The sequence below is a fragment of the Tursiops truncatus genome, chromosome X (genome assembly GCF_011762595.2).
Source record: "Tursiops truncatus isolate mTurTru1 chromosome X, mTurTru1.mat.Y, whole genome shotgun sequence".
In the NCBI taxonomy this organism is placed as follows: Eukaryota; Metazoa; Chordata; class Mammalia; order Artiodactyla; family Delphinidae; genus Tursiops; species Tursiops truncatus.
The window spans coordinates 72,985,996-73,009,543 of record NC_047055.1 but is presented as its reverse complement, the minus strand read 5'-3'; the positions used below and the strand labels follow the sequence as shown (position 1 = coordinate 73,009,543).

General features: G+C 45.1%; 1 protein-coding gene across 1 annotated transcript in view; it reads right to left on the bottom strand.

Moving 5' to 3' along the window:
* Positions 1–1,103: 1,103 nt before the first annotated feature.
* Positions 1,104–23,548, bottom strand: part of MSN (moesin) — a 67,788-nt gene continuing 45,343 nt past the window's right edge. Inside the window, exons 3-13 of the mRNA XM_019948987.3 lie at positions 17,132–17,227; positions 15,713–15,987; positions 14,285–14,368; positions 13,458–13,604; positions 12,058–12,154; positions 10,171–10,334; positions 7,578–7,708; positions 7,157–7,317; positions 5,829–5,921; positions 4,097–4,321; positions 1,104–3,272 (exon numbers count right to left, since the gene is read on the bottom strand). Of these exons, the coding sequence (XP_019804546.1) occupies positions 3,108–3,272; positions 4,097–4,321; positions 5,829–5,921; positions 7,157–7,317; positions 7,578–7,708; positions 10,171–10,334; positions 12,058–12,154; positions 13,458–13,604; positions 14,285–14,368; positions 15,713–15,987; positions 17,132–17,227 (1,638 nt within the window). The 3' untranslated portion in view covers positions 1,104–3,107. The remainder of the gene's footprint in view (positions 3,273–4,096; positions 4,322–5,828; positions 5,922–7,156; positions 7,318–7,577; positions 7,709–10,170; positions 10,335–12,057; positions 12,155–13,457; positions 13,605–14,284; positions 14,369–15,712; positions 15,988–17,131; positions 17,228–23,548) is intronic.

Sequence of the window (23,548 nt, the reverse complement as noted above, 5' to 3'; positions counted from 1 at the left end):
TATAAGACAAATAATACAAAGAGATCTCATGTATACTTTATTCACTTTCCACCAATGGTAATACCTTGTAAGCTATGGTATAATATCACAACCAAGATATTAATATTGACACAGTCAAGACAGAGTATCACTGCAAGGATCTCTCATGTTGCTCTCTTATATATCCAGATCTACTTCTCAGATGGCTTCCCCCCACTTCCTTAACTGCTGGAAACCTACACTTTGGAATCATTAAATACATTGATACCTGTGTCCCACTACTAGAGATTGTAATTTGATCTGAGGATGTGGTCTAGGCTTTGGAATCTTTAAGATTCTAATATGCAGACAAGTTTGAGAGCCACTGCCTCAAAGGGTTGTCGTAAGGATTTAAAGCTCACAGAATACATACTTACTTTTCCTTGCAAGTATTGGCTCACCAAGAAGGGAGGTGGTAAGTGAGAGTATGCCAGGTCCAAAACGGCCCGGAAGGCTGATCTGGGTCTCAGTTTCCTCGCCTGTAAAACTGGGATAACCACATCTAGGCTACAAAATTGCCATGTTTTATAAACCATAAAGTACAACATCTTTTGTACATACATATACTACTCTCCATTCTTACTTCATACTCCACTCCCTATTACCTTTTGCAACAGTGCTCAAGGTAATTTCTCTGACCTTCACTGGCACTGCAATAAGTGAGGACAGTAGGTGAGCAAGCCTGGAGGCCTTCCTGAAAAGAGGCAGGATAGGGCCTGACCACCCCAGGGGGAGTCCAGAGATATAAACCACCCCCCACAAGCAGCCCCAAAGCTCCAATGCCAAACAAGCCCAGGAGCATCATATGGTCAATGCAGGGCCCATCTACACCAGAAAAAATTGGCCTAGGGCTACGGAAAGGACACAGGCTATTAAGTCATACAGTCCTGTGCCCTTGGGCAGTTATTCTACTTTTTCAAATCCATTCCCTCCTCTATAAAACGAGGATAGTCATATCCACTCTCCATAGGACTGAAGTGAGAATGAAATGAGACCAGGGATAGGAAAGTGGTCCACAGAGTGCAAATTACAGTGAAGTATCTTACAGCCACCCACTCATGCCACAAAGAAAGATCAAGTCACAGTGAAGTCTTCCTAGATTTTATTGGCACTGAAATAGAACATTGGTTAAGCATAAACCCCTCCAAAAACAAATTTTAAAAACCCCAAAAATACACACACAAAAAAACTGAATATAAAATCTAACCTTTTTCCCCAGCTTCCCTGGGGTGGGGGGGTACTACCTTTAAGGCAGCTAGATTGCCCCACAATTCCAGGTTTGAATTTAGCCAATATAGGGCGTATCACCAAGAGAGTGTCAATATAATTCACAGCAATGCACATAAGACTCCGCAAGGTCAAGCAGGAGGCAAGGGGAGGGAGGGATCAAAGCCATGGGCTCTGGGCTAGGGGCACTGCATGCAAGGACAGTAGGGCCCCTTGGGGAATGAACTCTGAGGAGAAGGCAAAAAAAGGAACAATAAAACCAAATACCAAGAACCTTAAAAAAGGATTGTATGACCTATAGTGACAGGTGATATCACTAATACTGAAAGCTTCCTACATTAATTTTTCTGGCAAAATATTCTTTTACAATATAGTATATGCTTCCTAGGTGTAGGGGGTGGTAAGGGAATGAGGCCAAAATGATCCTGTCCCAACACTAATATCTTCTAAGGGTGCATTAGCAAGAAACACAGAAATCAATATTTAGTTAGAGGCCACTAAAATATATAATACTGGTGGAAAGAAAAAGAACACACATGAGACAGAGAGGAGGAGGAGGCTGCTCCTGGGTTGAAAGAAAGAGGTGGGAGTGTGAAAAGGATCAGGCCAGAGCCCCTAACAGCTCTCTGGTTTACAGCTCCAAGGGATAGCACAGTTGGTGGCAAGACCTGGGTTAGAGATTTATTAAACAGAGGCAGGACCAAATCACCACCTTGGAGAGGTGTAAACTGTAGGATCTAGGCCACAAACTTCTCTCACCATACTCAGCTTCTTCCACCCACTCACCAATTGAGCCAACTGACATCAAGATCTAGGGCTCACCAAACCAAGGCCTTAATGGCCCTGAAGCAGGAGCTGTGGTCCAACTCTGAAGGGAGAAGTAGTCTGGGACCCCTGGCAGGTAAAATACTCAAGCCACGTGTGAATATTTCCTCCCTTTAGCAAAAGTCCTGGATGGGGCTGGCTGGGTTTGGGGGTAACCATCCCTACTGTTCTACTTGGAGGGGGTTTGGGGATTGGAGTGGGGAGGGGCAGATCCCAAGAGGGGAAGAGGAACACAGAATAATAAGGGATATCTCTGCCCATAGAGCTCACTTGAAACAAGTCTAGGCTCCCATAAGGCATAGGGGCAGATCCTCTACCCAATCTTGTCTGAACAGAATGGCCAACGGCCTTCCAGGATGTTGGTGAAGCCTCTTGCAGGCACTGTCTCCCCCATATCACCCTGAAGAGAAACTAAGTCCCTGAACTCAGGGACAAGGTTTACTGGGACCAAGTTTGTAACAGGTCCAATCTGGGAGGTAGAGAGAAGAATGAGTGAACATCTTTTTAGCCTCCAATCATTACAAAGCCTAAATAACTCTAGAAGGGATGGACACTGGGAGGCCTAATCCTAGGGCAGTTGACATCCTAGAGCATATAGCCAGGGCTCCGCCTCCTTCTCTAAACCCTATGATGTTCCAATTCTGCAAATCACAGGACCATGAAGAGGAAGGCAGTGGTGGGGGCTAGTTTTCAACCTACTACACTTGACTCCTGCAAAGCAACAGTAAATGTGGGGGTATTTCCCAAATCAAGTGGGAAGTGCCTCTGAGCTGAGAAAGTGATCTCTTCTAGAAAGCTAGATCACCTGGGATAGAAGAAAAAGAGGGTCCCATCATCACCATAGTGGGCCATCTCTCTGCCTAGGGAAGTGAGTGAGGGCTGAGGGGCTAGGTTTGGTCCCATGGCTGTACTGAATGCTTGGCATGACTCCTGGGCTGCTCTAGTTAGTGGCTCCAGCACAGTGTGAGTTAGGCAAGAGTGTAGGAGTGTGAGGGCAAGGAAGAAGGGAGGAGGGGTCCCTAGAGGCTGGGTGCCCATTACATGGACTCAAACTCATCAATGCGCTGCTTAGTATTGCCCTGCCGGATTTGGCGCAGGGTCTTGTACTTGTCTCGACCCAGTCGCATGTTCTCAGCATGGATCATGTCATTAGCAGTCTTCTTGGACTCATCACGGGCATTGGCCAGCTCTGAAGTGAGGGCCTGTGAGGGTGCAAGGGGATAAGGGGTTAATGGCTTCCTCTCATTTTACCTCCCCTCGTTAACCAGATGTACTTCCTGATTTATTTCCTTCTTACCTTCCTCCCACCCTCTCCACCACCTTTCTCTCTCACTCCCCCACCCCTGCCCCCCTCTTTATACACACAAACACAGACACACACATTTTTTGAGAGCCATTTCCAGCTCTGTTAGAACTGCAGTGGGGCAAGAATAATAAAAAAAAAAACAAAACCAGAACACCAACTTAGCAGATCAACTGATGACAGAATCCTGAGAGTAGAACAATACACCAAAGAGATTCAAGTAGGAATTGTGACAACTAAGTATTTTCTGAATATGAGGTAAATGGAATATGGGTGGAGGATGGAGCAAAAAAACAAAAAAAAAGGAAGAGGCGGTCCAGGCTCTGATTAATAAGTGAGAGCTGGGACTTCCCTGGTGGCGCAGTGGTTAAGAATCCACCTGACAGTGCAGGGGACACGGGTTCAAGCCCTGGTCCGGGAAGATCCCACATGCCGCAGAGCAACTAAGCCCGCGTGCCACAGCTAGAGAAAGCCCACGTGCAGCAATGAAGACCCGACACAGCCAAAGATAAAATAAATAAATTTATAAAAATAAAAATTAAAAATTAAAAAAATAAGTGAGAGGTGCTCTCCCTTAAAGCTCTCATTGAGAAATGCTTAAGCTCCCACAGAGCACTGAGACAGGCTCCTCTACTGCTCCCGTGCCCCGATGATCTAGGGAAGGCCATGGGCTACTAAGTCAATACACATGGTCTCCATGACCCTTTGGGTCAGCCTTGATACCTTCAGGTGCTTCTGCACACGCTCATTCTTCTCTGCCTCAGTGGTACGTTCCTCCTCGCTGCGATCCTTGGCCATGGCATCAGCCCGCAGTTCAGCGCTGGCCTCTGCACCGTTCTCATCCTGCTCATCCTGCTCATTCTCGGCAGGCTCTGCCACATGAGGCGTGCTCATGGCAGTCTTCAGCTCTGCACGGGTCTTCTCCAAGTCTTCTTGTACCATCTGAGCCTGCCCAGTAACAGAGAAAGAGAAGGTCTGGCAGTCAGACCAGGCTAACTTGCGGCATCCCTATGTGTGCCTAGAATGGCCCAGCAGAAAGCAGGCACCAGGTAGGCCAAGTCACTTTGCCTGAGTGATCCTGAGTTCCTTCAGCTGTATAATAGGAGTAATTCCTATTACTAGTACCAAATTCCCTGGGGGTACTGGAGAATTCTGGGAAGTATCTGAGAAAGGCTTGAGCTCCTTCTCCCATGATACCCACTGTCAAGGAAGGATAGAAGCGTGAAGAAACCCAAATCCTCACATCGGTCAGAATGGCCATCATCAAAAAATCTGCAAACAATAAATGTTGAAGAGGGTGTGGAGAAAAGGGAACCCTCTTGCACTGTTGGTGGGAATGTAAGTTGATACAGCCACTATGGAGAACAGTATGGAGGTTCCTTAAAAAACTAAATAGAACTACCATATGACCCAGCAATCCCACCACTGGGCAAACCATATACCCTGAGAAAACCATAATTCAAAGAGAGTCATGTACCACAATGTTCACTGCAGCACTATTTACAATAGCCTGGACATGGAAGCAACCTAAGTGTCCATCGACCAATGAATGGATAAAGAAGATGCGACACATATATACAATGGAATATTACTCAGCCATAAAAGGAAATGAAATTGAGTTATTTGCAGTGAGGTGGATGGACCTAGAGTCTGTCATACAGAGTGAAGTAAGTCAGAAAGAGAAAAACAAATACTGTATGATAACACATATATATGGAATAAAAAGAAATGGTTCTGAAGAACCTAGGGGCAGAATAGGAATAAAGACACAGACGTAGAGAATGGACTTGAGGACACGGGGAGAGGGAACGGTAAGCTGAGAAGAAGTGAGAGAGTGGCGTGGACATATGTACACTACCAAATGTAAAATAGATAGCTAGTGGGAAGCAGCCGCATAGCACAGGGAGATCAGCTCGGTGCTTTGTGACCACCTAGAGGGGTGGGATAGGGATGGTGGGAGGGAGATGCAATAGGAGGAGATATGGGGATATATGTATATATACAGCTGATTCACTTTGTTGTACAGCAGAAACTAACACACCATTGTAAAGCAATTATACGCCAATGAAGATGTTAAAAAAAATAAAATAATTTTTTAAATAAAATATAAAATAATGGGGCTTCCCTGGTGGTACAGTGGTTGAGAGTCTGCCTGCCAATGCAGGGGACATGGGTTCGTGCCCCGGTCTGGGAAGATCCCACATGCCACGGAGCGGCTGGGCCCGTGAGCCATGGCCGCTGAGCCTGCACATCCGGAGCCTGTGTTCCACAACGGGAGAGGCCACAACAGTGAGAGGCCCACGTACCGGAAAAAATAAATAAAAAAAAAAAAATAAAAGATACTTCCAGGTATTATCTTTAAAAATAAATAAATAAATAAAAGAATCTAAGGAACTGGAGCCTATGCATATGATACCCCATCCCACACTGCTTTGTCCTGGGCACGGTATCTTACCTTCTGCTGCCATTCCACAGCCTCACTCTCCTTTTTCTGTCGGGCCATCTCCAGCTGGGAGATCCGAGATGTCAGCTCTGCCATTTCCAAGGCCTGTGGATCAATTGGAAGCTTATGAGAGGTGGGCCTTCTGGTCCTCAGGCCCCAGGTGTCTTCAACCCCAGATCCCCTGAGAACTAACAGGGAACTTGCTGCTCCACTTGCTTGCTGCTCTTGGAGGCTCTTTTTACCACACTTCCTCCAGGAAGCCCAGAGGAACACTCATTCTCAGATCTACTATAGCACCCTATTAACTCCAAACTATTTCCTTATAAGTCAGAGCTCCCTGCCTAGACTATAGACCTGAGGACAAACAACGTGTCATCTCTGGCTCTTCCTCATCTCTCTCTCCCTCTCTCCCTCTTGGTATTGCCAATTGCACAGTTAGGGCCTCAGTAAAGCTTTGGAGATCACTGTGTCACTGCCTGAAGTGGCAGACCCTTTCCTGTTATCCTACAATGCTCAGGGCTCCACTAAGACTCTTCCCAGGACAAGTATAGGAATGACACTCAAGTGTCACAAAGTGATCTGAAGAAGGGAATAAGCTTATGCATGCCCTCACACTTCGGGCAAATCTCCCAGAGGACATTTCCCCCTGAGAATTAGGTTTTAGGTTCTTGCACTCTCACTCCAAACAGTACAAGGGAAGAGCATACGTCAAGGAATTTGGGACACAGGTTCTTAATTTCTGAGTCACAGAACCCTTGGAAATTGTGATGAAAGAATAGATGCTCACCCTTCTCCCCTAAAAAATGTATAGACACACAGTTTTACGTGTGCTTTTAGGGAGCAAACCTTTAAAAGAGAGGCAGAAATGACTTCTCATTCTTACTCAGTCACAACAGTGTGACCTCTGACGAGTCTCTTCAACCTCTCTGAGTCCTAATTTCCTTTTCTGGGCATATTATCCCACAAGGATTAATCTCATAGGGTTATTAGGAAGAGGAAATAAGGAAGTAAGGAAAAGGGAAAAGTTGCTAGTATAGCTTGTAACACACGTAGCTAGTCAATCAAGTGTGAATCCCTTTACTACTTTCCTCCCTCTCTCCTTTGTCAGGTCATCAGCTCAAATCCCCAATTGCTAAGAAAGAGAATAAAAGTAAGGGTTAGGGAAGAGTATTTGCAAAATGACTTCTCAGCTTGCTTCTGAAGGAGCTATCTGCTGGAAGCCTGCTGAGAGTTACCCTGCTGGAAAGAACCAGTCCTGCAAGCAGAGGTAGCTGTGAATAGGTAGGCAGACAGAAGAGAAAACTAAGGTCCCATAATCCCAGCCCATTTTGTAGCTTTACCAGTTGTTCCTGGGTCTTCTTCTGGTCCCGGGAGGCCTGCAACAGGGCCTCCTTGGCCTCTTCAGCTTCTTGACGCTCTTTGGCCAGTTTCTCAGCCTCGCTCTGGGCACGCTTCCGCTCCTGTTCAAGTTCCAGAGCCCTGCGGGTCTGTTCTTCCAGTTCTGGGAAGAGAAGGTAGGGGAAAGGTGGTGAAAAGTGCAGAGATCAAGAAGGGACACCTAACTTCCTTCCTGGAAATGCTTCACCCCAGGACACAGCTGGCAGAAAGTTCTAGGCACTCTTCCTCTTGCTCCATCACTCCTCTATTCTTTAGTCATATCTGGAATATATGGCCTGAGTCTGCAGCTCAGACAGAAGGGTTTCCAGTTCATAGAGTCAGACTGTGGGAAAACCCAGTCTCCAAGGTGACTCCAAGCCTCACCTTGTTGAGCCTTCTTAGTCTGTTCCTCGATCTGCTTCAGCCTCTCCATCAGTTCCTCCTTTTCCCGTTCAATCTTCTCCTTCTCCTTTTCTGCCATCTCACGTTTCTTCTTCTCATTTTCCAGCAGAGCACTAGGAAAGGAGAAAGAAGGGAGGGAACAGGATAGCAAGGCCACATGGAAGCCTTGGAATTCCCAAGGCTCCCTGGCCCTGGCCCCTCAGTCCCCACCCATCCAACACACTCAGGGCTTGTGAGACAAGACCACTCTCCCTTCTCTCTACATTCTTGTCCTTACATCACAGCCCTACGTGGGCCGGTATGCTCAGGGCCCTGTCAGTTTGTCCCAGAATCAGGAGATCCAACCTGGACTCTCAGCTTGTCCACTACCCAGTGGGTAATCAGTGGGTGACCTTAGCTACATCATTTCTTTGCTCTTGCTCTCAGTAACCTTATCTGTAAAATGGCCAAATAAGTCCTGCCCTATCTACCTTATAAAGTTACAGGGAGAAAAGTTTTGGATCTGTGCTGATATACTGTGCTTCAAGTCTGGTGATCCCTATGGCTGGGGCATCAGTCCTCTGCCTGCCCTCTGAAGCTCAGCTCTAGGCTCCTTTTCTCCAGAATTTGTTGTAAATCTAAAATAAGTATTTGCTTTTTCTTGCCCCAGTGCCTCTTCCAGGAGGCCTTCTTTTCTCCCTTGGCTAGATGTCTTTTCTCTTTCTGACCCCTCAGAATACTTGGCCTACCCTTCTCCATATCCCTCCTCCCTGTTATTTTTCTCCATAGTACTTCTTATCATGTCACATACCATATAATATGCTTATTTGATCTGTCTGTCTCTTCCCACTAGAATGACAGCTTCATGGGAGCAGAGCAGAGATTTTTGTCTCTTTATTTTTCACTGCTCAATAAATATATATTGAGTGAATGAATGACACAGCATTTGTACCTTGAACCGTTATATATATACTATTTTTTCCCTTTCTTCTACTATACTGTGAGGTCCTTGAGGGCAGGTTCCTGCCAGATCCAGTTCTGTAAACTGCCCCTAATTTCATTTTTCCGGAATAAATGTGAACTTTGGTGTCTAACCTCCCATACACGGAGTCATTTTCCAGCCTACTAGATTAGAAGCCTCCTGAGGTTCCAAACTCTTTATGACAGAGTATCTACTAAAACAGTGCTCTCAAACATTAACATGCACAGGAATCACCAGGGATCTTATTTTTCAAATAACTTACTGAGGTGAAATTCACATGATATAAAATTAACCATTTTAAAGTGAATAATTCAGTGGCATTTAATACATTCACAATGTTGTATGACCACTACCTCTATTAGTTCCAAGACATTTCATCACTCCAAAGGAAAACCTCATACCTGGTATTAAGCACTTTCTCCACATCTCCCCTCTCTCCAGCCCCTGACAACCACCAATCTGCCTTCTGTTTATCTATTCTGGATATTTCATATAAATGGAATAATACAATATGTGACCTTTTGTGTCTGGTTTCTTTCACTTAGCATAATGCTTTAGAGATTCATCTACATTGTAGTATGCATCAATACTTTGTTCTAAAATTTTTAATGGCTGAATAATATTTCATTGGATGGCTGTACAATTTGTTTATCCATTCATTCACTGATGGACATTTGGGCTGTTTCCAATTTTTGGTTATTGTGAATTGCACAGCTATGAACAGGTATGTGCATGTACCTGTTTGAACACCTGTTTTCAATTTTTTTCAGTATATACCTAGGAGTGGAATTGTGGAATTGTATGGTAATTCTACATTTAATTTTTTGAGGAACCATCAAATTGTTTTCTACAGCAGCTGAACCATTTTACATTCCCACTAGCAATGAGCATGAGTTCCAATTTCTCCATACCCTTGCCAACAACTGTTATTTTCTGTTTTCATTTATTATATCCATATTAGTGAGTATGAGGTGGTACCTCACTGTGGTTTTGACTTGCATTTCCCTAATGACTAAGGGTGTTTTCATGTGCCTGCTGGCCATTTGCATATCTTCTTTGAAGAAATGTTCAACTAGGATCTTAAGTTGCAGATTTTGAATCAGCAGCTTTGAGGTAGGTCTCAGAATACTGCCTTTCTAAAAAGTTCCAAAGTTGATGCTGATGCTGCTGAGCTTTGATGCACTTTGAGTAGCAAGGGTCCTCAGTGCAAAAGGGCTTGGTAGGGAAAATTCTGGTGGCTCTGCCCAATTTCACTCAAAAAACCCTAGAGTCCAGGTTTAAATGTGCATGAAGCCTTCTGCTACTGCTGCTATACTGGTCAGATAGCCCAGAGCAACCCAGAGTCCACCTAGAAAAGCAATGGCATGAGGGTCATAGATAATGGGGAACTATGAAATGTCCCTCCCTCCTATCAGCCTCTGAAATCCTAGGGTTCTAAATGCCTGCCTCCTGGGGATGGGGATGCCTGAGACTTAATGGAAGGGGTGTATCCCTGTACATCTCTCTCTCCCCCAGTACCAGGATGGCTTCATGCCTTGCCTTTAGCAGGCTTGGCACCTCTGAGAAGCTTCCTTGCCACAGCCCTGGCCCCCACTTCAGTTCCACGTCACCTACCGCTCCATCTGTTTCTGGTGCTTCTCCTCCCGGGCCTGTGCCTTCATCTGCTGCACCTCGATTGTGTCGGGCTTGCGGCGGCGCATGTATAGCTCATGGTTCCCCATACACAGAGCCAAGATCCGCTTGTTAATCCGCAGCCGAGGAGCATAGAAGACGAAGTCCTGGTGGAAAACCAGCAGTCAGAAAGAGTTTAGAGGGACAGATGAAGGTGGGCTTCTGCCTTCTGAAAAGCTAAGTCCAAAAGCACTGGAAAGATCATGTTACAGATGGGAAGACCAATTATCAGAGTGGTGAAGTGACTTGCCCAGGGTCAGATGGCAGGTTAGTGGCAGACCCAGGACTGGAACCCAGGCTTCTTGACTCCGAAACCAGTGCTCTTTCCACCGAGCCACAATTTCTTTCAACCTTTGCTTATGAAAAGCACCCTAAAATACCATCAATGCAGTTGAAAGATAGAAACTGACTTTATCTGCTAATTAGATATCCTGCTGGGTCTCAGGGGCCTCTCTTAGAGGCCAAATAATCCCTGCATAATACCGTGGTGAGTGTAGTATGGGTGGGCTGGACTGGTTCTATAATCTCCTAAAAGCATATCCTAGACCCAGTCCCTTCAATCCTGTTTGGAATAAGGCAGTTTGTAAATACATACATGAATATATAAATCTGAACATCGATTATCCTGGTTGTTGTTTTTTAAATATGCCCTTGATCTCAGCTGACTTTGTTACTTACCTTTTTCTGATGAAAGTTGAGCACAGCAGCAGTATTAAAAAAACAAAACAAAGAAAAACAAAAAAACAAAAAAAACACACACACACAAGAAAATCCAGTGAGTTTGAGTTTGTTACTACAAATACCACTGGACCAAGGTCACCAGCTGATGGACTAACCACCAGCTCCTCTGCCACTGAACCCAAACTGCTACCATCTCGCATTGCTTGGGGTGCAGTAGAAGAAGCACAAGAACCAGAGGTCAAACAACCTAGGTGTAAATCCCAGCTCTATCATTTTTAGCTATGTGATCTTGGGCAAATCACTCCATCCCTCTGAAACTCAGTTTCATCACTTATAAAACAGGTATGCTACTACCTACCTGACAATGTCGTTGAGGGTTTAAAGAGACAACATATATAAAGTTCCTAGCAGGGCAAGTTCAGAGACCTCAGAGCTGGAGAGGAATGGTTGAGGCCTCATGAGAAAGGTCTGGTTCAGCATGGCCATTGGCCCTTGTTGGACATGAGGTACATCAAAAGAGGAGAGTCTCCTCTCAGTTTTCTATCCTATTCCCAAGCACCAGCTTTCCAGTCTTGTCAGCCACAGGCAACTGAGTAGGTGACAGGAATGGCAAGCATGTTAGAGGAATGACTGGACTGAAAGCACTTTCTTGGTTTTGGATTGCTCTGGAAAGAAGTCTTGAGAGGACAGCAGCAAAGTTATAACAGAAAGAACACCTGGAGAATCATCTTTGGATCTGGACTTCTCCTGGCTCTGTCCTTTCTCCAGAATTAAAGATAAATCGAGTACATGAACAGTTTCCACTTTCTAGGGCCTAGAGGCTTTAAAAGATAAGATGTACTCTCTGTTTCCACCCCAGAGCCTCAGGGAAGTAAAAGATAGTGGCTAAGAGGCAGTAATTAGACTGCCTGTGGCTCTCCATAATCCATGCTTCTCCTGAGACACAGGTAGCAGTGTGGCACCAGTTATAGGATGCCTCCTGACATCAGCATCCCCTTTCATTGCCAATCGCCTTTTGTGCCTCCTATTCCCACCCACATACACAAAAAAAGCCAAAAAAGGGAGAGAAATATAGAATGACACAATTGCTTTTAGCATTATCCAGGCCTTGGCAAGTACCTGTGTTGGCCAGTGGGAGGAGTCACTTACCGGGGCTTTTTTGTCAATGGGCTTGATGACAAATTTCTTGTCATTAAAAGAGATGTTCCTGATTTCACTCCAGGGGAAGCCTATCTTAGGAGTCAGTCTGTAAAAATGGATGCCAAGAACATTAGGATAAAGGCAAGACAAGAAGGACTTAGAGGGTTGGTGCCTTGCCCTCCCCACCACCAACTTCTCCCTTAAGGAGGTAGATTCATTGCCAGCTCAGCCAGTGTCATCACATGCCACCAGGTCAGTTGCCAGCATTGAGGGTGCACAAAGGACCTCCTGATACCACAATCAACATATCCCTTGTCCCAATATCTGAGGTTTGTTTTATTTTATTTTTTGTTGAGGCATGGACCTTGTAACAATCTCTCACAAGAATCCCCAGCCCTACTTAACTGGAACTCTTCTATTCTACCAAGGTTGTAAAAGTTGGGGAGAAGGTAAATAATAAGTTCCAAGACTCAGAAGTTACACAAAACAATAATATACTGATCTCCATCCTCATCAAGAGCAAGCCAAGAAGGGACTTCCCTGGTGGTCCAGTTGAGAACCCACCTTCCAATGCAGGGGACATAGGTTCGATCCCTGGTGGGGGAACTAAGATCCCACATGCTGCAGGGCAACTGAGCCCACATGCCGCAACTACTGAGCCCACGTGCTCTGGAGCCCACGCGCCACAACTAGAGAGAAGCCCGTGCACCGCAACGAAGAGCCCATGTGCTGCAACTAAGTGCCAACATGGCAATAAATAAATAAATATTTTTTTTAAAAAAAGAGCAATCCAAGGAAAAAAAATAAGCTAGTGCGATAAGGCTGTAGCAAGAGGGATTATAGGCCAAAAGGCACTTAATCATCATATGCAAAGGAGATTAATTACAAATCGTGACAAGGTAGGTTTTAGACCAGTGTTGTCCAACAGAAATATAATGAGAACCACACATGTAATTTTAAATTTTCTAGCAGCCACATGAAAATAAGTAAAAAGAAATAGGTGGAATTAACTGTAACAGCAGTTCATTTAACCCAGTATATGTAAAATACTATCATTTGTACATGTAAATCAATATTTTTAAAAATATTAGTGAGATATTTTGTATTCTGTTATTCACACCAAGTCTTCAAAGTCCAGTATGGAGTTTACACTTATAGCACATCTCAATTCAGAGCAGCCACATTTCAAGTGCTCAACAGCTATATGTGGCCAAAAGCTACCATAGCAGACAGTGCAAGTCTAGTCAATGCAAGATTTAGAGACCTGAGGGAGGTTGTACAATCATCTGGACTGGTCTAAACTAGGTAGAAGAAGAATGATATAGGTGGGACCCAGGAAGTATAATCCTACTCTGTCAAATCCTAGGTGTCAAAGTGGCCCAAAAAACTAAGTAAGCTCTGAACTATACCTGTCATTCTGCTCATAGATGTTGAGACCCAGGGCATCTACTCCCAGCCACAGCTCTGAGCCTTTCTTGTTCTTGATGCTGAAGTAGTTCACACCATACATCTCCAGATCCTGGGCAATCTTCAGATACTCCAGGACAGCATCCTCCCTAAACAAGAGAGCAGGGTGGGGCGGGGGCGGGGAATATAGGGGACCCTGTGAATCAGACCCGGGGAGACAGAAAGCCTACTTGTTCTGCAATTCTGACAAGAATCTTGCTATAAGGGGTGGGAAAGAGGATGGAAGGTGAACAGATGATGGCGAACAGAGCACAACATGACTTTTGCCAAAACATGCTCACAGGAGCCTCAGGTCTGAGGTTCCCAAAGGGGAATAAAGGCGGGATGACCCTTGCTGGCCTCTGGCATGTTTGCTATCACAGAAGCCTCGTACGCAGGCACATTATTAGCAGAGCCCAGATGAGGTGGTGATGGCAAAATGGTAAAATTTGTTCTTCAACTAGACAATTCCCAAATGGTATGCCACGTTTATAGAGCTCCTTCTTCATTTCATTCTTGGGGAGGAGACCCTGGTGGCGCAGAAGCTCCCTAGGGATCCTGAGATCCCCTCCATTTCTTTATGGTCAAAATTGTCTGGGCTATCAGTTGCCATCATTCACAAAAAGTACAGCTTTATGATGGCCCTGATTTGCCTTCCATTTCTAATTTCCTGTTTCTCTCTCTCCAATGTCCTCCAGTGTTCCTTGCCCTCTGCCTCTTCTCTCTCCAGAATCAACTCTCATTCTCCCTGCAGGGGCAATAGAGCCCACAGTTGCTAGGGCCGGCTTACCTGAGCATGCCCCGGTGCTCCTCATGCCACACCTGGATACGTTCCTCCCACTGGTCCTTGTTAAGTTTGTGCTGTTCCAGGACCCTGGAAAGACAATGCATGGTGAGTAGTTTAAAGCACAAAGTCCAAAAGCAGGGGTAAAGGGAAGTCTACTTAGCTCCCCAAGGGGTTGATGCAAAAAGTATGTGGGGTCATTACACCAGAAGCAGACTGAAATTACAGCAGGAGGTATTAATTAGACATAGGGAACTGCCTGAGGAGTATGAGAGATACAGAATGCGTGACCAAGAAAGACAATAGGAACACCTTCCTTTGTACCTTTAACCAGAAAATCCAATAATGTGCTGTGGTCTCTAAGCAGAGCAATAACATATCAACAGTCTGTGCTGGCTTGTGGGGCTAAGAGTAGGAACGGGCCTCATGGAGGCATGCACGCGCTCTCCTAGATCTTTGTGGTACCAACAGTTTGCATTTGTGAGACTATTGCTCAGGGATAAGATTACAGCCTGTGGCTACAGAACAAAGAACTGAGCCCAAATGGCTCTGGGAGAAACTATTGATAATGGGCTCAACCTCCCAGATCTACTAGATCATAAACAAGGCTTGCTTTAAATATGCTATCTCAGACATTATGGCAGTGACTTAGGTAGAGTCCCAGGGCACAACCACTATCCCTAATACCTTCAGGTGAGTTGTACATTTGCCACAGCTCCACTGGGACTGAGGCTACCAGAATGAAACAGAACTTTTCCTTCCAATCCAAAAGCCTATGAAAATAGCAAATGGATGCAGTGGGGTTAAAAAAATCAAGAGACTAGGGTTCTAGGTCACCTTAAATGAGCTGTGGGAGATTGAGCAGGTCAGAGTGAGCACCTCTGCACATCTATTTCCTGAGCTAATAAGGATTGTGCTGCCTTATTCATTTTCTATGTTGTTGTGATGCTAAAACAAGAATGAGTGTTTGAGAATGTTCAATTTTGAAGTTTAAAAAAGCAGAAATCTCTGTACACTGGTTATCAATATTAAAAGACTGTTTGAGCTCCCCACATCCCTGGCTTAAGTATTTCTCACTCCTATGAACCTCTGATATAAGAGGTCTAAATCAGTGAAAAGGATTGAGAAAATGGAACTGGGGCAAGGAGAATTAATCCATCTCTGGTTCTCTATATAAGCACCTGTTTCCAGGGGAATGAAGTCCTGTAATTAGGCAAACAGAGGAGGAAAAAAAGCTTTTTATTTTGAGAACCAGAGAAATAACAACAGGGTATAGTGCCATATGCAAATATGTCTGTCTGAGCAGCATAACACGGTCTTCAGACAGACCCTAGTGGAGAGGGACAGATCTGGCAACCTCTGTATAATAGGGATCAGTCAGCTTTGGGCTGCAGCTCACTCTGAACAGGGCAGATGGCCAGTACATCACCTCACCTCTGTGGCAGCAACTTGTCCCCGGCCAAGTAGCCAGACTTGTGGACTTCCTTATTGAAGTCACCATACTTGGACTGGACAGCATAGGAGGCCAGCAACACAGCAGTCTCAGGTGGGCAGTAAATATCATCATTGAGAATGCCCTCCTTCACTTGCAGGAAGAATAGTCGCTGTGTGATGTCCTGGATCAATTCCTCGGATACATCCTCAGGGTAGAACTTAGCCCGGAACTTGAAAAGCAGGGGGCTTTCCTTCCGCACATCCTGGGCAGTCACCTGGGAGCAGCAAGGGGTTATGGGCTCTCAAAAAATAGACTTTAGGGATGGGGGAGTGGCTGTAGGGTGGGGAGAAGACACTGAAAAGTCATCAATTTGGATAATCCCAAAGAGTTGGGTGGCAATTCTCCTGATAATTCAGAAAAGAGACACATTACTTTCATTGGGGACCCAATCCCATATCCATAATTGCTTCCTGTAGGGAATTTCTTCCTGAAAAAACCTAACACCCACTGATAGTCATAAGCCCTTAAGCCATCATCATCTGACAATATATCCAGCTGCCCCCACGTTCTGAAAGTAGGCTTAAGAAACTTCTCTCTTAAGGCCCCCCCAACTCCATAAATCAGCAAAATAAAGACTAGGATGTATGACTTAGGTCTGGGAATTGACTATAGGCAAAAGCACAAATCAGACTGTCTTTTAAAGCCTGAAATTGGCTATTAGCGGCTCCACATTTTTCCAGCAGAAGTCTCCACTCTTTGTGAAAAGAAGACTCTGCCAGCAGAAGGTGGGGCACCCATCCCCTAGACACTGTCAGGAAAATAAGCCATAGGACAGTAATGGAGACCTCCAAGGACAAAGTCAGCCAGTTTGAAGGTAATGAGATGGAGAACTGCCAAGTTCCTGCAGAGATGCTGCTTGGAGGTGGAGAGTTTGAATGGACATATACTTAAACCATCCCACTTGGAGTTCAACTGAGAGAGAAAATCAAGAAAGGACACATCTGTATGGGGCTCAGGCAACAGTTGACAGGCAAGAAAAGGGACAAGATAAAGATTATGAGACTTTCAAGATTCTTTCCAGTTTAATAGTCTATGACTCTCTGTTTAACAAATTTCCTAAAGCCCTTCAGTTTGGAAAGGAAAAAAGGATACCAATTCCGTCCTGAAGAACTACTAATGGCTATGGTCCATAAGTGGGTCCCATCCTCCTTGGACACTGGCCATTCTCGCTGTTAGGAGTCCAAGTGGAGACAGCAAGAGGTCTGCCCTTATTCTGATCTAGTGGTCGATCAGAATTTTTCACTCATGAAAAACTGAGCCCTAGATGCCCTGCATTTGCCAGCGAACACATTTTACACCCCTGAGAAAGATCTGGCAGAGGAGTGAATTCCAAACCTGACGATGGGATAAGCAATTACCTTCTTATTGAGTTTTAGCCAAGTAGAGAAACCCTTAGTGTCCTGGTACTGCAGACCAAAAAACCAAACTTCCCTCAGGCCGATAGTTTTCACCACCTGAAAGAAAAAACACAAAACAACCACTAGTTGAATGCCTACCTTGTGCCAGGCACAGAGGACAGAAATGTGGAGCTCACATGGTCCCAGGGTCTGGCAAGAAAATATACTTGGGCAGGAGCTAAGAAACGATGTCAACATCTCTCTGAACAAAGTACTTTCGCTGAGGTAGGGACTGGATCGATTACTTATGAGCACGACCACACACCAATAACTTGATATCCATTATTTCCTTGAATGTTCACAATAGCCCTATGATATAATTACAATTGGGCCAATTTTATAGATAATAAAAGTAAGGTTCAGAAGTGAAGGTTCAGTTAGTAAGTAGCAGAGTCAGGTCTGTTTGACTCCAAACCCATTCAAATCCAGTGCTTTCTGCCACCACCACCAGCCCCCTCAATTATGCCCTGCAGCTTCACACACCCAGGATGGATTAAAAGCTGAAGGTAAAAACTGTTGGTTTAAATCCTGAATCTTGTTCTCCTGGATTACTTCTTTATGTTTAGCAACTAGGAATAATGCCCACACCCTTCAGACTGAGTCCTATTTACAATGTCCAAATAAAGAATGTTTGAGGAGACAGAGCAGGGACTGTGGTATCTATACACCCCAAAGCTGTGCTGTGCCTAGGGGCTGAGATGCTTCTTTCCAATCCTGATTAGAGTTCAGTCATGATTCCCCTTTACCACTCACACAGGTTGAGAGTGGGAATGAGGGTGGAAACAGGGTGAGCACCTCAATGTGGTAGCTGAGGGGCCCCATGGTGTTCTGGGCATCTTGGCTGAGCAGTGGGCAGGAAAGGGAGGCCAGCCAGGAGAAGACAGATGGGGTCTGTTTTCCAGTCCCCGACATTAGCATGTAAATAGTTCTGGCTGGTGGCTCAAACCCAGCATGCCCACCACTGGGGATAGAGGCAATAAAGCTGAGCCACATCCTAATGAGGTCACACTGGCATCAGAGTCTTCTTTATATTTTCTTCTATTGTGGGGGGGGTGCCGGGGGGGGGTTGAGGTGAAGAAATTTACCTGGACTTAGAAACAGGTAACAAGGACCCAGTGTTGCTTATGTCCTCCCTGTGAATAAATCAGTATCTCCCCTCAAAACGCACACACGCACGCTCACACACACACACACACACACACACACACACACACACACACACACACTGCACTGTATCCAAAGTCTGCACTACACATCCAAGGCCAGGCCCCATAGTCACTCCCAGAGCTTACGATCTAGAGCTTCAGAGGTCCCAAGGAAAAAGTAGATCATGTTTATTAAAGTACCTGTTATGTGCCAGGTATCAAACACTGAACAACCATGAGATAGTTATTATCTCCATTTTATAAATGAGGAAAATAAGGCTTAGAGAGGCAACCTGTCTAAAACTGTAGAGCCTAGACTAGAATCCTAACTGTATGACTCCAAAACCTATACCCTTTTCTCTTGCATGCTATCTCCTAATGCCAAGGGCTCAAAGGATCTTAGAAGCCCCGGGGTTCCCAAGTGACTAACTCCCTTGTCTCTCTTTTGGCCCAGATATCCCAGCCAGACAATGAACTTTGACTACCTCTGCATCTAGATATAGTTCCTGGCTTTCCCACTAGACTCAGTCAACAACAGCTTTGGAGAGAAGCCATATCCCGAGGTCATTAACCTTCGTGAGCTCACCAGGGTATGCATGGTGATCACCCCTCCCTTTCTAGCTTGAATCAGGTATCAGAAAACCTCAGTGGAAGTCTCAATTCTGTCTCCAATTTGCTGTATGATCTTAAGGTAGCATATTTCCCTCTGTGGGCCTCAGCTTCCTCATCTATCCAGCTTCCCCATCTACTACAAATGGTGTGGCTTAAATGACCTCTTTCTGCTCTCAAGTTCTACCATTCTACTAATTAGGTTATTTGTAAATGACCAAGAAATACAACCCCATTTCCCACCTACCTCTTGCCAACTTGGGTAACTAGGAACATGCTTAGAAAAAATAAATGAAGGAAGGTGCAGGGTATGAGGAAAGATCAAAAGACTTCCAGGATTCAATGACAAGGTGAGTCCTTGAGTCTAAGTCAATAGGCAGTAGGAATTACCAGGTTTTAGATGACAACAAAGTAGTCATGTTGAAATGTGATTTTGGCTTTTTTGCAGAGGACAGAGGGAGAGGATGTGGACAGGAAAGATTTTTTTAAAGCACCTCTTATCCTATATCTAAGATAGGGCCTAATTAACAATTCTAATGGTTTTTCACAAGGCTGCAAAATAATAATGTACCAAGGTACAGTTGGTGGAAAGAAATAAGTTCCAAGAAACGATTCAGCCCCAAGAGAGAAAGGGACCCACTGAAGATGTTGAAGATGGACCACTAGGGCCAGGATGCTAGGTCACGGCAGGGCAGACTGGGAACAGAACTAGTAGGGCAGCAACTGGTTTTTGTCTGTACCAATGGCACAGCTGTAGAGGCTCAGAGACCCCAGAACTAAAAGGAAATGAGGAAGGCACGGACTACACAGCCAGTCCCACAGGTCCCAGGAGTAAGTTCCTTAGCCTCTTCTTGCACCATGTTGTCTGTTTCACTAGTGGGATGGGTAGGGGTGTGATGAGAAGAGGATCATGGGAGCCAAAACAGTTCCAGGATCTAGAGTATCTCTGAGGATAAAGTAATAGCTAAAGCGATATCTAAAGAAAGATTTCAGGATCAGCAAGGCATTTTAATCTCTCTGAGCACTGCCTCTTCCCTTATGAATACAGAGAAATCAGATGCATATAAATTTTCCACTTCCTTAGGCTGTAGGGCTTGGAGAGATGAGCAATGTCTCTTAGCCTCCACTGAAGTCCTAAAGTGAGGAAGTGAGGGTGTTGGGGGAAGGAAATATGGTCTGAAGTCAGAATCAAGACTGAAAAAGAACAAAGGATAAAACAGATGACCCCCGGACCCCAGGCTATAAGGAAAACTCCAATTAAGGTCCACAGGGTGCTGGGAATCATTTGATCAGGCAACTCTTGGCCCCATTTCAAAGTCCTGAAATATGGAAATGAGGCCAAGCTTAGCTTGCTTCCAGCTTTGCCTCCAGCTGAGACCTTACTCCAGAGGAAACAGAAACCTCATTTTCTAGTGGGAAAGAGTATCTAGGTCCCAGTTCCAGGAACAACATCTGTGGCTCCAGTGACGGGTCCTTACCATTCCACTCTGAGAAATGGCTGCATCCCTGAGAAAAAATGTCTTTCTTTGCTCCCTTTGATTCCAGAGAGCCAGCTCATCTGGCCTGAGCTAGTATTTCTCAAAGCTGCCATGGAAGAAATCCTTAAGCAGCAGAAGATAATGAATGCATATACCCCGGGGACGGGGGTGGGGTGGGGTGGGGGTGGCAGCGTGAGATACAAGAAGATGGCTGCAAGCCACAATTTTTTTGAAGCCTGAAGGTTTAACCTTAATCATTTGTGCAAATTTTACTTTCTACTCCTTAAATATCCATGTTTTAATAATGAAATAGATATTATCTACAAGTAAAACTGATGCGCCAAGATACTAAATCACATCCATCCCACGGCTCTGTGTACCTCCTGGAACCTGCCACATTCACCTAGAGGGACTAGGACTTCAGTTTGTAAGACACTGGCTGTGGATTCTATTCAGCCACACAATAGAAACCCCCCAAACAGACTGGAGCATTGCAGGATCCAAGCAGCATAGACTAGAAAACTGGGGTCCAGTGAGGGAAAGAGATTTGCCTCTGAGAAAATCCTCACTAATTACCAGGAGCATCTGGATGTAAGCAAGAACTCCCTTTTGCCTCTCTTTTGCATGTGAAGGCTACTTACGTCTGAGGTCTGGGGAGGGGAGAGGAGATTAGGTCAATTCTGGAAACCAAAGCCCCCCTCCTCATATCCCTTATGCATCTATCTGAGTAAATAAACTAGTGACATAAGCAGTCACTTCAGAAGTCCAGAGCAGGATTGGGAAGCAAGGCTTGGGCCTCAAGAGGAAAACTGCATGAGAAATTATGTGCAAAACTGCACCAATGCCCAAACACCTGAGGCCCACTGAGATCCCATTACAGGCTTGGCAGCAGCTGCATCAGCCACCCACCTGAAAGCAAATCAGTGCACAACTGGAAAATTCCAGGAGGGCTGCCACCATCGCTGCTTCTGCTACCCCACACTGCCTGTGCCCAAGTGGCCACCTGCTCTGTAACACAGAACCCGTTCGGCTAGGGTTCTAAGTTTAGGGACCAAACTTTGTTCTTAGAATGGAAACAGGCAAATAAAGAGGAGGTCACAGAGGACACAGCTGACAAAAGATTGCAATTGCTATGCTTTGCTATAAGCTTTGGTTCAAGCCACTATACTACTTCCTAGCTATCTGACCTTAAACAGGTATTTTCCCCTCTCCAAGCCTCAGTTCATCATCTATAAGATGGGGATACTATTATTATAATAATAGATATTAGTTATTTTATAAAACAAAAATGGTAAAAAAGAGAAGAAGGGATTGCTGCCTTCAATGCAGAGTCGACAAATCCTAAGGCTTTCACTAAGCCAGAAAAGCATCCTGATTTCATGGCTCCCTTATCTGAACTCCCAGGGGAAATTCCACCCACTTATTTAGCCCTTAACAAGAATAAGCAACATTAGAATGCCTGCTATGCACCAGGCACTTTACTTACTCGAGGATTAAATAAGACTACAAAATCTCTAAGATTAGTGTGATTACTATTTTACTGAGGAAAGTAAAGTCCTAAGAGGCTAAACAAGCCGTCCAAGGTCATACGGCTGAATAGCAGGACAGAATTTGAACCCAAGGCTGACACCAAATCCCATGCTCTATATACCACCTCTATATACAACCTGAGCCTCAAGGGTGTTTGTTTCATTCAATGTGAGAGGAGAGTTGCATGTACTTTTCTCTGTTTCCATAGGTGAGTAACTCCAAGTTCCTTAAGGACAGAGATGGTGTTTGATAGGTCTAGAGATTCTCCTAGAGACACAGTAGACCTTCAGTCAATACTGAATCAGTCAATGAACAGATGAATGAATGGATGGATGCTCTGAGATTTCACCTCTCTTCTAGAGCTCAAAACCTTAAGTGGAGGGGGCAGGTAGAGCTAGAATAGAGCTAGAGCTAGAGACCACGGCTGAGGAGGAGCCAGGCAGAGGGTTCTTAAAGTGGAACTTATTATGGCAGCACTGCCCCTTAGTGGCACCTAGGTAATCAAGAGCCCTCGGAAGAACCTCACGCTTTAGAAATGGGGCTAAGTAACAAAATCGCTGTAACAAAATGTGTTCTCTCTCCTCCCTAGCTGTGAACACACTCACAAGAAGGAACAAAAGCAAACGGGAAGAACTATGGGCCCCACTTCCCTTTCCCACCAGGCCTTGTAACTCCTCAAGCTATGGCTTCCCATTGTTGCCTGTTATTTATCGCTGGTGCCAAGGAGGGTGCTTCCTCTCCAGTCAGCTTCCTCTCTGGTCATCAGCCAGACAACTGCTGGATTCCAGGATGGCCCCAGAGCTTCTGTCAATTCCTCCCAAGGAGTCCAGCTCCTTCCTCCTCGGCCCCTGATCTCCCTGAATGATGGATCTCAAAGGTCAGACAGAATGGACTTCCCTCCTTATGCCTCATCAACTTAGAGAGAGGGAAGAAGGGAAGAGATCAAATGCCCCAGTGGCCTGTGAACACGCATCTCTGAGGATTTCCATCCAGACCGGCCTTGGTCCCGAGAGTGCCAGATGCTCAATTCTGTGCCAGAGTTGAAATTTTTTTTTCCTGTAGCTTTCACCTATGGGATCCCAGCTCTGCTCCTTCTGACCTCACAGAACATGACTGCCCCCTCCTTCCTACAACAGCCCCTCAGTGATCTCAAGACAGAGAATACATCTTCTCTTGAGTCTTCTCCAAGCTAAACAGGCTCGTTCACCCCAAACAGAGTAGCACAGTAGGGAAAAGTATAGTTTTACAGTCAGAGCTATATTTGAAACTCTGTATCACAATTTACTAACTACATAACCTAGAGTGTGTTTTTTCACCTCTCATAGGCAGGGTCACTACAAGGATTCAAACAAGGTTAGTCCATAGTAGGTGCTCACTAAATCATATTTCTCAAAACAACACTTATCTTCCTGGTGGGAAATCATGAATTTCCGGGTTTCCTCCCTTTCCTCTCCCCAACCAGTATGAAAGATTCAAGTCTCTCAAGGGCTTTTTTGGGGAAGCAGTAGCTTTCAGAACTAGCACATCAATCTGGCCAGGGCTCCCTACCAACTGGGCTTCCCTCAGAACCACACCCACAGTACGCAAACCAAACCAACACTAACAAAGAACTATCC